At 26.5% G+C, this 14,004-nt stretch overlaps 2 protein-coding genes across 2 annotated transcripts; one reads left to right on the forward strand and one right to left on the reverse strand.

Moving 5' to 3' along the window:
* The first annotated feature begins 586 nt into the window (after window positions 1-586).
* On the forward strand, window positions 587-1,265 carry LOC134830812 (BLOC-1-related complex subunit 8 homolog). Its single transcript, XM_063844395.1, has 2 exons — window positions 587-717; window positions 787-1,265. The coding sequence occupies exons 1-2, from the start codon at window positions 672-674 to the stop codon at window positions 1,263-1,265; spliced, it is 525 nt and encodes a 174-aa protein (XP_063700465.1). The 5' UTR covers window positions 587-671.
* A 108-nt stretch (window positions 1,266-1,373) lies between these two features.
* Window positions 1,374-12,169, reverse strand: LOC134830810 (leucine-rich repeats and immunoglobulin-like domains protein 2). The gene is made up of 6 exons (XM_063844394.1): window positions 11,376-12,169; window positions 4,930-5,075; window positions 3,370-4,212; window positions 3,190-3,305; window positions 1,892-2,079; window positions 1,374-1,839 (listed from the first exon to the last, which is right to left on the reverse strand). The coding sequence occupies exons 1-6, from the start codon at window positions 11,681-11,683 to the stop codon at window positions 1,539-1,541; spliced, it is 1,902 nt and encodes a 633-aa protein (XP_063700464.1). The 5' UTR covers window positions 11,684-12,169; the 3' UTR covers window positions 1,374-1,538.
* Between the last annotated feature and the right edge of the window lie 1,835 nt (window positions 12,170-14,004).

Here is a 14,004-nt window from a genome sequence, read left to right on the forward strand (position 1 = left end):
ATTTCATTTTATAATTTTTTAATTTTAAATTATTTTTTTAATTTTATCATTTTCATGTAAGTATTTTTTTATTAATGTTTTAAATTTTATTAAATATTAATTTAAAAAAAAAAAATTATTAATACTCATGTTTCAATTTTTATTTTATTGAATTAAAATTTATTTAATATTTTCAAGTCTTTTTTAATTTTTAAAATTTTATTCTACAATTTTTTTCAAATTATTAATTTTTTTTTTTATATTAATTTTTATGTTTTATTTTTTATTAATTACAGATAACTTTCATCAATATTTTTTACAGATAAAAATAATTTCTCATTTAAATTTTTTTAAATTTAATTTAATTTTTATTTTATTTTATTTTCTTATTTTTTATTTTTTTATATTTTTTTTTTATTTTTTTTTTAATAAAATTTATAATGCATTTTTTTTCGTTAAAAAATATTTATTATTTTTATATAAAAAATGTATGTAAAAATTTTAATTATGTTTAACGGTTAAATAACAAAAAATACATTTGAACGAAAAAAAATCAAGGGGTCCCATTTTTCGTAAAAATGCTAAATCCCAATGCACTTTTTAATAGAGCATTATTTATTTACATTCAAAAGAAAAAAAATTTATCGTGAAAAACTCAATTTTCTCTTTAAAACAACAATTTAAAACACAAAATGACGACGATAAATGATCCAAACTTGAACCTAAAAGTAAAAAAGAGTAAGAAATTCAATTTTTTCCCCATGTTCAAAGCAAAAAATAATTTTTTTCTTATCAAAAAACTTTCAGCTGTTGAAAAAATCTCGGAAAACATGCACATCATCGCTAATGAGCCTTCTCTCGCCTTCTACCGCATCCAAGAACACGTTCGAAAGGTCCTACCTCTCGTTGTCGATCGTCGCTCCGAGGTCGAAGTACTCCAACAAGAGCTTCAAGGCAAATGTTACGACTTGGAATATGCCGTCACTGCCCTCAAATCGATCGAAGCAGCAGAGAAACCCGTGAAAAACATTCATGAACTCCTGAAAAATGCAATTTTCCTCAAACAACAGTTGAAATACGAAGAATCGAAGCGTCCTAAAAAGGAATCGAGTCAAAATTCGGTGTACAAAAGACTTTCCGCTCATATTACTTTGGACATTCCGGATTTGACGAATGCTGTGAGAGAAACGACAAATCGCGTGGAAAATATGATGATTCGAACGAACTCTGTGCAAAATGGCACGAATGCGACAGAGCTGCAACGATCGCATACGACGCTTCATTAGTTGTTGGAGGATACGTGGGATGGATGGCTGATAATGTGTGGCGATAATAGTTTAACTCCAGTTTGAATTATTTAATTTTTTAATTTATTTTCGAATAAAATTCGATCTCAAAGACCGAAATTAGAGTTTAAAACAAGAAAAAGAGCTCTTAACAATTTTTTATTAATTTTTTGGTCTCACTACTGACTTTTTTTCGGGGTCTTAAAGCTGATAAAATCCTTAAAACTACAACAAAATACTATTTATGGCAACTACTTTTATAATTAATTTTTTTTAATAAGCGAAATAACGTCTATTCTTCGCCGCTAACTTTTTCTCCTGTATTCGCGTCAAATAAACGCCAGAAATGATGATCAAGAGCAAAACTGTGAAGCATCCAATGATGATGATGATGTAAGTTGGCATTCTTTGACCTGAAATAACGCCAGCAGCTTGCACTTGAGGCTCATCAGAGTCGCTTGCCATCAGATATTTCGCAAATTTCCCTTCAGATGAACTCGGGGGATCACAAAAAGCGTTCAAACGGTTGTAAAAACGAACGAGACGTTGATTTTTGAAGTTTGGGTCGTGACATCTAAAAAGAAAATTTTTTAGTTTTTTTGAAAATTAAAGAAAAATTTCGTTACCTCAAGTCACTTAGGAGATGTTGGTGTTTTGTGTGTGCGTAAAGATGATTTAAAATGTCGTCGAGCATCCATTGAGACTCGCAATCACAATGCAAGGGATTGCCCTGTAAGTTGATGCCATCTTCCAAACGATGCCATTCTGTTAAGTTATTTGGCAGTTTTCGGATTTGATTGTAACTCAAATCTAACTGTAAAGAGAAAAAAATTAAATTTAATTAATTTTAGGTCAAAAAATTATTAAATTTTCATTAAAATTTAAAAAACTGAAAAGTTAGCTCTTGATGGTAAAAATAAAATTTTTAGATTTTCTTTTTTATTTTTTATGTCAGTTTTTCGAAATTTGAGCTTAAATTGAATTTCGAACGAAATTTTTATAAGATTTTCTGTAAAAATTGTAGAGCTGAAAAGTTAGCTCTCGTTAAAAAGTTAAATTTTTTTTCAGTTTTAGTCGATTTTTTCAAAATTTCATTAGATTTTTATTTTTAACATAAAATAATTTCTAAAATGAAAAACTTAAAAAGTTAGTTTTCCATTTTTATAAGAATTTTTTATAATTTTTAGTTCTAACCTAAAATTTTTGTCTGAAAGCTGAAAAGTTAGCTCTTGTTCGTAAAAGTAAAACTTTTAGATTTTTGTTAATTTTTCATGTCAGTTTTTCTTTTTAGAATTATTTTTCAAAAAATTTGAGCAAAAATTTAATTTACAACTAAAATTTGGTTAGATATTGTGTGAAAAAACTGGAGCTGAAAAGTTAGCTCTTATTCTCAAAAAGTAAAAAAAAAATATTTTTTAAAAATTTCATTAAATTTTTAATAATTACTAAAATGAAAAACCTAAAAAGTTAGAAATTTTTAAAAATTTTAATTCTAACCTAAAATTTTTGTCAAAAAAATTAGTTAGTTCTTATTTTTAAAATAAGTCGAAAATTTTGTTTTTTAAATAAATTGTTCTCATTTTTAAATTTTAACTTTTTTTTATAAGAAAATTGTTTAAAACTTGTAAATCTAATAAATTGAGATCTAAAAAATCATCAAAAAATTATCAAAAATAGAAAAAAAATAATTATTTTCTCGAAAATTAATTCTTTCATACTAAACTTAGCTACAAAAAATCGATCAAAAAACTTTTCCTCATAAATTTTTCATCTTATCCACGTTTGAATTCACTTAAAATGTCGACTTCTGTCCTTCAGACGTCATGTCATGTAACACAAGAACGAAACAAAAGCCATTAAAACCATTCCTTTTGTGTCTCAACACGTCGCGCCTTGTATTTTTTTTTTAATTGAATCAACTTACGTAACACAAATGTACTCCAAGAAAAGCATCATCGGAGACGCTCTCTAGTTTATCACAATGCGACACATAGATGTCTACACAGGTTGACGATCCATCGTGTCGTACTTTTGCACCCTCTACAAAGGCAAAGCAGAAAAATGAACAAAGGAAATTGAGGTTAATCAACTTACAACAACTCACCAACGTTACTGAACGTCAAAGCATCTATCGACTCGATAAACGGCATATTTCTAAAGGATAATTTGCTGAGACGCATTTTCTCGCTCAGCTTAAGCGACGACAACGGATTATTATCCATTATTAGTTGTTCCAACAATGGCACGTACAATGGCAAGTGTTTCGGTACTTCAGTGAAGGAGTTGCCTGACAAATCCAGAATCGATAAGTGCGTGAAATTGATGTAAGGAAATGCATCAATGACGTTTCTCGAGATATTTAGTGTTTTTAGGTTAGGAATTAACTCGTGCCCGACAAAAATTTCGTTCAATTCATTGCCATGAACATCCAAATACGTCAAATTTTTGGGAGTTTCCTCCATTGGCCATAAACGTAACGAATTATTGCCCATTCGAAGTTCTTCCAGACTCGAAGGTAACCTCAAAATAATTCCTTGTAACTCGTTTCCTTCAATATTTAGTTTTTTCAGATGCTCCAATTTCTCGAAAGTTCCTTTTTCGACTTCAACGATGGCATTTCGAGACAAATCCAATTCCCGTAACTCGACAAAGTCAGCAAAAGTTGAATCTCCCAACACTTTCAACTGATTTCCCGCCAAATTCATAACCTGACATTTGGTTCCCGCCAAAAACGAGTTGATGACGTAAATTCTGTTGAAGGAAAGATCAATTTCGCGTACAGATCGGAAATTTTTCGCAAAATTAGAGGAAAGAGTCGTCAACAAGTTGTGACTGAGATCAATTGATTTTAAAGTGAGCGTTTCCGGTAAGAATCCATTACTAATTTCCGTGATTGAATTGTTTGACAGCGACAAACGATCCAGTTGACGTAAGCCATACAGAAAATCTGTGAAAAAGAAGAAATGAAAAAAAAAAGTTGAAAAGAACCTCATGTTTATTTTAAGGGTTCAAAGCAAAAGAAAAACGAAGCAATATGGAGAAAAAATGGAAAGCAAACATTTATTATGCATGATGGATTTTTTTCGCTTTTGCTTTTCTTTATTAACCATGTTTGGCTTCGTTTCACTTTTGCATGGCAAATGAGAAAGACCCGAAATTGGATTTTGCTCCGTTTTAGCAATACTAAATGGAAGTTTGGTAAAAATAAAACGATTTCAGCTTTGGTCAAATTTTGAATAATTTATTTTTCTATTTTTAGGATTTGATAAGATTAGGAGGGAAAATTTTTCAAAAAAGTAGGTAAGTATAGATTAATATTCTAATTAATTCAAACCAAGCAAATTTATCAAAATCTAAAAAAAATCGCGCCTTTTATTTACGAGTTCAGCAGAAACATGTTCACTTCATTTGTTCCCTTAACAACTTTTCCCTTTTTTTTTCTTCCCAACAAACTAATAATCGTTCTTTGTTACAATTTTCATCTCTCACTTAATTTGGGTGTCTTTGTCACAAATACACACGAAAAGTACAAAGAAAACTTTGTTAATTTTCCCCTCGTTCCCTCGCTCGCATCAGTTCACACCCAAAAATATGATTTTTTAACTGCTTCGCACGAAATGTGAGAAATATCGTTCGAACATGGGAGAAAGTTATTAATACTCACCTTTCGGTAAATCACTTATGAAATTGCTCCGCATTGATATTTCACGCAAGTTTTCAAAGTACTGAAATGGCTTGGATCCAATCGTTTGAATGGCATTGTTATCAAAGTTAAGTACAATCACTTTGTTGCTTGCAGCATTTTCCAGTCTGTGAAACGAGAAACAACGAAAATATGGTTACGAGAGGAATATTAAATAATTAGAAAAGTTTTTGAAGGAGAGAATTTTGTTTTTGCAAGCAAGTCATGTCTCAATCACTCGAGTGTGTGTGCGGCAAAACAGGTGCTTTTAATCTTTTTGTACAACTTAATTCTTTTAATTACTCCGTTTTTTTTCGCTGCAAAAAAAAAGGATTAAAGTAGTCCGCAAAGACGAAGGATAATGAAAAGGCTCATTAATATCAATTTTTTAAACGCGTAATTCTCAGGAGACACGTTGTTTGTTGGGGTGTTAAATTGCTGCATGGAATCAAATTAATTTGTCGAAGCAATGATAAATCGATGATGATTCGTTATGAAAATTCAAAATAATAACTGGAGGCATTGCAATACAGCTGTAAAGAGACACCAAAGTTGCGTTAAGTAAATATTCGTGTCGTATCTCTGGATCTGTCGTTCATTCAATGTTTATTCTCAGGGAAAAAAAGTGTGAAATTTAAATTTTATCCGTGTCATTGTGGATAACCTTGTTCATTTAAGGAGGTTAAAGTTGTCGTGGACAAACATAATTTTTTTTTTGAAAAATTTTTAATTTGTGGGTAAGTTAAAAGTTTTTTATGAAAACATTTTGTATATATTTACTAACAGGAGATAACAATTCTTTATTATAAGGTGAGTCAGAAATTTTTCATTTTTATCAGAAATAACTTTAAATTAATATTTTTCTTTTCTTTTCAGAAGTTTACTCTAACAAGAGCTTTTATGAGATTTTACTTAAATAGTTTTAAAACTTCTAAAAAAAATTTTGTGCTCAAAGAGAATTACTCTAATAGTAAAATTTAGGTAAGTCTCTAAAATGATATTTTCATTGAACCTTCATGCTCCTAATTTTACACTTGACCTCTTCTCTTTCAGCACAAAACTTTTGTTTCGTTACCATTGAATCAAGAGTAAATGTGTTATGTCGCATATATAACCTTTTAACCAACTATGACAATATATAGAAGAATTGAGTACAACTACATGCGGAGAATATTCTAAATAGGAAAACCATAACAACAATTTATTCACACAAACCATGTTGAAGTTTAACGACATCTAAAAAATAATTGATATTTCATGTCAAAGACATTAAAGTCTACTGTGGAAATGCATTCGCTTTAAAGAAGTATAGAAAATTATTTTGCTCTTTACGGAGCATCTCATAAGAAGCACATGGATTTCGTAAGTCAAGAAAGCTGAAGGAATTTCAACATTAAAACTAATAACTGCAAACCATAAAAGAGCTAAAACAAAGAAATGTTCGTTAATAACAAAGAAAACACGCGTTTGATGCATTATAGTTAACATGGATAAATTAGTTCGTATAAGAAAAAATGCTTACTCTGCCAAAATATTGGATGGATTTCATTATGATTTGAAAAACACGAAAAATTTTATATAAAATTAAAATATGGGTTCAATACGATATACGAAACCCTGCTGATAGAGTAACAGATTATAAATCAAATTTGATGAGCTGTCAAATAGATAAATGTTGAACAGTTTGACAAATTACAAAGGAACTATCAAAAGCTTTCAAACAATCGATCTCTTTGTTTCTTTTTTATTTGAGGAAAAAAATATACTCAATGATAACCATTTCCTAAGCTGATATTAAATTTTATGTCATTCTAATTGCATTAAAAACATTTTAATTCAATTTCACAAAAAATTTTATATACGCGGTATCGCATATCCGCTCTCCAAATAATTGCAAAAAAAAACTTTGTGACCAATAAAATTTTGTTCTCATATAAAAGTTGTTGCTAATGTAATTAAACGGGGTACATTTTGTTATCCTCTTGTTTTATTTTTTTTCGCAACAACGCAAAAACGAATAAATTCCGTTACGTTCACAGCAAATGAAAAAAACGCGTAAGCTTACCCCGCGTAATAATAATGATAAATGTATAATTTACCACAAGGCAGTTTATCCCGCCGCATCGTAGATTTTCCATTTAATTGTTTTTTTTCTGCTGCTCACTCGTGCACAGGATTAAAAAATATAATTTTTTTTTGCTGTTCTCCGAGGACAACACACGCACCTATCAGACATTAATCTAATTGTTACTTTTCCTAATTATTCTATTAAAATGACCATGTTTTGTCGTCATTTGCCGCACAAGTGGTTAGCAAGTGTGCGAATGTGTTAAAATAAAAATGAAAGAAAATGACATAATAATCGATGGTAGTGCCTCATTAACTAATGCATACATAATGAATGAATGAAATGTCGAAATGTGTGTGTGGAAAAGTGAAAAAAGGGAAATGTAACATTTTATCCATCCGTTTGGCTGAAAATATATCCATAAATATAGAACGAATTTTACCGCTGCTCGCGTTAAAAGACGAAAAAATAATAAAAAGAGGAAAATAGTGACTGGGTTGTGGTCAATATATTTATGGAATAATGAATGTCGACATGAAACGAGAATACGAGACGAAAAAAAAAGTAAAACAATAGTTACAAAATAAACACAAGGCACAAATGTACGACGACGACAGCAGCGATGAAAAGAACGAAGGGAAATCAATAAATTCCTGTACAAACACATTTATTCTGTTGTTTTGTTTGGTTATGATGGGAAAAAGTGTGTGGATAGTGTTCTTTTATCCAAGCAACTAAAGAGACTGACTCGTCAACAGCTGTTTCTGTTGAAATATTGAAGAAGAGACGACAATTCGTTGTAAAGTAATGGTCTTTACCAAGTCACGTCATTTTACATTTTTCGTTTTCTAAAGAGGATTTTCATTGAAAAAAATGATTTATTTATAAGAGACGTTTTAAAAAAAAGAAATTTTTTTAATCTTTTAAAAACCTACTCGTCATCATCATCAAACGATAACGATCAAATCTTGAATAAATTAATCTCAAGATTACTCGGATTATGTCAGATTAGGACAATCTTCCGCATAAAAGCAAATGAATGAGAAAGAAACAAACAAACATTTCCCTTTCCTCCTCAATTTTCTCCGCACAAAAATTTCATTTGTATTACGATTGAGATGAAAAATCAATTTTTCATGTCTTGTAAGCTACCTTCAATTGTTACAAATTGTCGCTACACATGTTGCTAAAATAAATCCTTGACCGGAAAAAAACGGAAAAATAAAATACAAATCGTTACAAGAAGACATCTTCCATGGCTATTTATTATTCTTCGGGAAACCTCTCAATAATAACTCATGCATTCATGAGAAAATGAACAGAAACGACATCATTAATCAAAAATTTGTCCTTCTGCTAATAAACGAAAATAAAAAGAAAAAATCCGTCCCCTTTTTAGGGAAAAAATAGAACTGTCAGTGGTTCTTGTCAATTTGTCATAATGGGTGACATTTTGATTGTTGCCTAAACAGATGCGTTCTATTATTTTATCAAATGATTCGAAAAATTATTTACAAGGCGTCTCCATGTGCCTTTTTTCACATCACCTTTGAAAGAATCAATCATTGGTCTTTTTAGTGCTCTGTGGGTTTAAAGAAGATTTATTTTAGCAATTGACAAAACTTGAATTTTTTTTTAAATAAATTTTTTTTTTTTTGAAAATTTTAAAGAAAAAATTATTTAAATTAAATTGATAAAAATGGAAAAAAATGAAACGTTTTATAAGTTTATAAAAACCTTTAAAAAATTTTTGAAAAAAAAAATAAATTTTGAAAAAAAAAATAAATTTGAACATTTATTTTGCATGAAAAAAAAATTAAAAATATTTTAAATTTAAAAATTAAATAAAATTAATTTTCATGCTAAAGTTAAATTTTAAATAAATATAAAATTAATAATTATTTTTAAAAATTTATTTTTTTTATTTAATTTATTTTTTTAATTATAAATTTTTTTTATTTTTTATTAATTTTTAAAAAAAAAATTTTATCAATTCAAAGTCTAAAATTCATCTTCTTTCCAATTACAGAGTAAACTACGCCGCGTAGGTGTTGCACCTTTCATGTCACTTTCATTAATAATAACATTGACCTCTGATTATTTATTCGTTCGTAATCGTATAACAATAAAGTAATAAATGAATATTGATTCAAAAAACATTTCGAATTAATAGAAAGATTTGATGGATCATTTTCCGATAGCGAAATAAGCAGCACGCAATATCGCTCGAAAGGTGTGTAATTTTAACGAGAATGTTGCCCTCGAGGCACACTATCATTGACGGAGTAATCATTTTCTATAAAAAAATAATTTGAAAAAAATTTAAAAAAAATATTTACCTACTTAAATATTTAAAAAAAAAATTAAAAATTTAAATTTTTAAATAAATATTTTTTTAATTTTTTTCATTATTATTTTTATTATTTTTTTATTTATTTATTATTTTTTTTATTTATTTATTATTTTTTTTTTTTATTTTATTATTCATTTTTTGAGAAAATTATTATTCCGTCAATGATATTTTCTATTTAAATTAATTTTAATTTTTAAATATTTTTTTTTAAATTTAATTTAATTATTAATAAATTTTTTTCCAACTAATTCAAGCCAAGAAATATAATTAACGATAAAAGGAAAGTGATTTCATGTCGTTAACGAATAACAATTAAATCTTCGATGCCCAAGTCTGTGAGTCAAGAATTCTTAAAATGCGATTATTTGTTACAACTGCAATCCAATCTAAATTTAAAATAGAAAAGAATGCAATACGTGACGTACGATTCGTACATTTATCGCTCGTTATCAGTTTGAATCGAATCAATTTGGTTTAGTCATAACAATTTACTCAGTTCGTTTCGTAGTATTTGTTATTATTAGTAAGTATCTATCAAAGTAGATGGAAAATGAGGTATTTGCTTGTTTGCGTTTGATTTGATGATATTCGTGCCTCGTAGATAAGCAGATTAATTTTTATTGGTATTTAGCAGAAAATGTGCATTACTTAGAATTCGAGAATGAAATTAGAACTCGGCAAAGGCATTGCTCTCATAAAAAGCGACTCTTCTCTCAATTACGACAGATTTTATTTATCTGATAATGGAAAAGATTGTTGTTGACAAATTTGTCGCTGTGATGGTAGAAGCGTAAAATTTGTGGAATACTAACGAAATCGGAGCAATAAAAAGCATTGTGATTGTGTGTGAGAGTGCCTGTGTGGTAAAGTTTCGCAAACAAATGGTCTTTTCTCACATATGTGCCCGAGTACGTGGAGACGATGATAAGATAAAAGACAGTAACTTTTGATATTAACTTTGGAACGAAAACAAATGTAAAAGGCTTTTTGTGTGAAAAAAATTTTAAAGGTTTGAGCGTATTTTCTTGATTTTTTTTTTAAATTCTCAATTATAAAAAAAAATTTTTTTTTTTTGATTATTTTTTTTTATTCGAAAAAAGGTACTCGAAAAAAAATCAAAAGTTTTTATAGATTTTTTTATCAAAAAAAAAAAAAAAAAAAAAAAAAATAAAATAAAAAAAATAAAATAAAAAAAATAAAATAAAAAATAATAAAATAAAAATAAAATAAAAATTAAATTAAATTAATTAATTTAAAATTTTTAAAATAAAATAAATTAATATTAAAATTAGGTAAATATTAAATTGAAAAAAAAAACAAAATAAATTATTTAAAATTAAATTTTTATTCTTAAATTAAAAAAAAATATATAAAGAAAAAAAATAAAAATTAAGAAAAAGCACTTAGAAAGTTGAAAAATTTTTTATACTTTTATGTTTTTCAGAAATTAAATTAAAAAAGTGAAAAATTTTATTTATTTTTAAATTAAATTATTTTAATTTGAATTGAAAATTAAATTAAAAATTATTAAAACTTGAATAATGTTAAAAAATATTTTAACTAAATTTCAATTTATTTTATTTTATTTTTTTTTATTTTATTTAATTTTTTTATTTATTTATTTTTGTTAAAATTTATGACCATTTGTAAAATCGTTTATCATTGACCATATAAGTTTTGGTTCGTTGACGATTTTTAATAGAATTTTTCTTCTTTTAACTCTCAAGAGAAATAGTTTCATATTCTATTTTTTTACAAAGAATTAAATATTTTTCTCTTTAAAAAATCTTAAAAATTTCTAAAATAATATTTAAAAGCATATTTTAAACTTTTTTCTCTTCTTTAATTTTTTTTCATGAAAGTTATCATCATTTTTGAAGCAACAGCTCGTCAGACATTGAAAACTTTTCCATACGACAATCGATATTAATCAACTTTTCATATCTAATCAATAAAAAACACTCATAGCCTCTTCTCCCGAAAACCATATTTTTGACTCATACAAACCTCGGCAATACCGTCAAGTTCAAATGATTAAAACGCCCAATGATGCCATGCGTTGCACTTGCGGGCCATTCCAACATTTGCATTTTGTATGCCGTCGTCATATCGTCCGCCGCACGTTTGACGAGCTCATTCCCGTTGCAGTTCACGATGCGAAATACTTCCTCGTCGTGTTTGTTATCATCTGTCGTTACTTCATTATAGCACTGACAATAATCACAAAAACTGGCGCAACTGATTGTGCTAATGAGCGTTATTATGAATAAAAGTGTTGTTACATTTTTGATGCTGTTGCTCGTATTTTGTTTCATTTTTGTATCACTTTTGTGCGAAACCGAATTTAAATTATTCTTATTCAATAATTAATTAAATTAAAATTTATTTCCTCTTGTTTCACTTTTTTTTAATTTTTGCTCTGTACACACATTAAAAATCCGATATGAGATTTACAATATTTTTTTTTTCTGATGAATTAAAAATTCAGATGTAGGTCATTCGGAACAAACAAAAAATATTATTTTCACTTCACAATTTATTTTTTGTGTACATATCGCTCCTTTGTGTTGCTGCAGCACTATATTAATCCTGATTCACGCTGTTTTTAAATGTATTCAAATGAAATCCGCACCGAGGATGATGACGAGGCCCGAAAGTGTGCCAACGGTCAAGAATTTTGTTGTGTAGAGTCGTTGCTAATGTTATTAAAGTCAGTACGATAAAATTTGTATTGATAATAATAATTGAAACAGGATTCGGAGGAACGACGAGAGGATGGTAAAACCATGACTTTCATGGCGAAATGGTAACCGACTACTGATCACCTTATTCCGATGAATGTTTGAAAATACTCTCTGTGTTGTATTTTTCCCTCTGTACGTCGCACGTTGTTGGTACAATATGTGAGTTTGTTGTGTATAATTTTATGTTTATACTCTCGGGCATGTCCATTTGATTCAAACCCTTTTGATGTATTTTTCTTGACGATTTTTATTATTATTTTTTAAGTTAAATTAAGTCTGAAAAAAATAAAAGAAATTAAAATTAATTAATTTTAAATAAATAAAATTAAATATAAAATTTAATTAATTAAAATTAAAAAAAAAATAATTTTAAAAATTTTAAATTTAATTAAAATAAAATCCAAATAATTAAAAATAATAAATTAATTGTAAAATTTTTTAAATTTCAATTTTTTTTCAAAAAATTATTAATTTTAACTCATTTTTATTTTACATTTTTAATTTTATTTTTTTTAATTAAATTTTAATCTGAAAAAAATTAATTAGAAATTAAAATTAAATATTTATAAATAAAAAAATTTAAAATAATAATCAAATATAAAAATTTTAAATTGATAAATTTAATAAAAATAAAATTTAAAAAATTAAATAATAATAAATTAATAATAACTATCAAAATTTTTTCATTTTTTTTTATTCTAAAATAAAAAAAAATTAATTTTATAATTGTAAAACATAATTATGTTTAAAAAAAAATATAAAAAAAATATATTTTTTTTTTATTAAATTTAAAAGGTTTTTTAAAAGATTTTTATATAAAATAAATTAAAATAGAAATATTAATTTTTTGAAATTTTTGTAACTCAAAATTTAAATTTTATTAAATATTAATTAATTTATTTTGAATTAAAAATTATTTTAAATTAATTAATTTAAGAAATCTATTAAAAATTTAGAAAAAAAAATAATATAAAATTTTTATAAAAAAAAAATTTTAAAAAATGGACTTACCCCTTATCGTTACACTCCAACTCTTATTCTGAATGACACGTACAATAAGCATACTAGAAAGGTACGAGAGACTCTTATCTACCTCCATTCGGTGTTATTATAAACGTAGCTTTAGTGAATGAAATTGCTTGGTATAACGTACACATATTTATGCCTCGTATTTATGATATTTTAGTTTCATTGAGTATGTACGAAGGACTCACAAATGCCTACGGAGCACATTTTTTGGTATACAAGTCAAATGAAGAGCACTGTGGAATGGGATTTGACGCATTTTTTTGTAAATTACTTCTTTGAGGCCATGAACTTTTGAGGAATTTGAGTTAATCCTAAAAGTTTACAATAATCTGTGAAAGAGAAAAAAAGAATTTTTAAAATTTTTTTATTAAAATTTTTTTTCTTTAGTTGTGAAAGAGTTTTAAATTAATTATGATGAGTTTTAGAATTTTTTAAATTATTTTCTTATTAAATTTTTATTTTTTTTTTTTCTGATTAAATTTTTATTTTTTTTTTTTTTTTGAGAACAAATTAATTTTTTTTTAATTTTTTTTCTGAAATAAGAAAAATTTAATTTAAAATTAATATCAAAAAAATTCACCTGAATGAAAATTTTCAAAATAATTTTTAATTTTTTTTTTTTGAAAATGATTATTATTTTTTATTTTATTTTTTTTTTTTTTGATTTTTGAAAAAATTAATTTAAAAAATTTTTCCTTTTATTTAAAATCAAAAAATCCGTCTCACAGTGCAGTTGGAGTTATATTTAGTTACGTATATCTCTTACAACACTCCTAAATTGAAGAAAATTCGTTTCTGCTGCAATGCATGAACAAACAGCATACAGACGAAAATGACTCAAGCAGAAACATTTTCAGGTGCCC

This window comes from Culicoides brevitarsis, chromosome 2, assembly GCF_036172545.1.
Source record: "Culicoides brevitarsis isolate CSIRO-B50_1 chromosome 2, AGI_CSIRO_Cbre_v1, whole genome shotgun sequence".
NCBI classification, from domain to species: domain Eukaryota; kingdom Metazoa; phylum Arthropoda; class Insecta; order Diptera; family Ceratopogonidae; genus Culicoides; species Culicoides brevitarsis.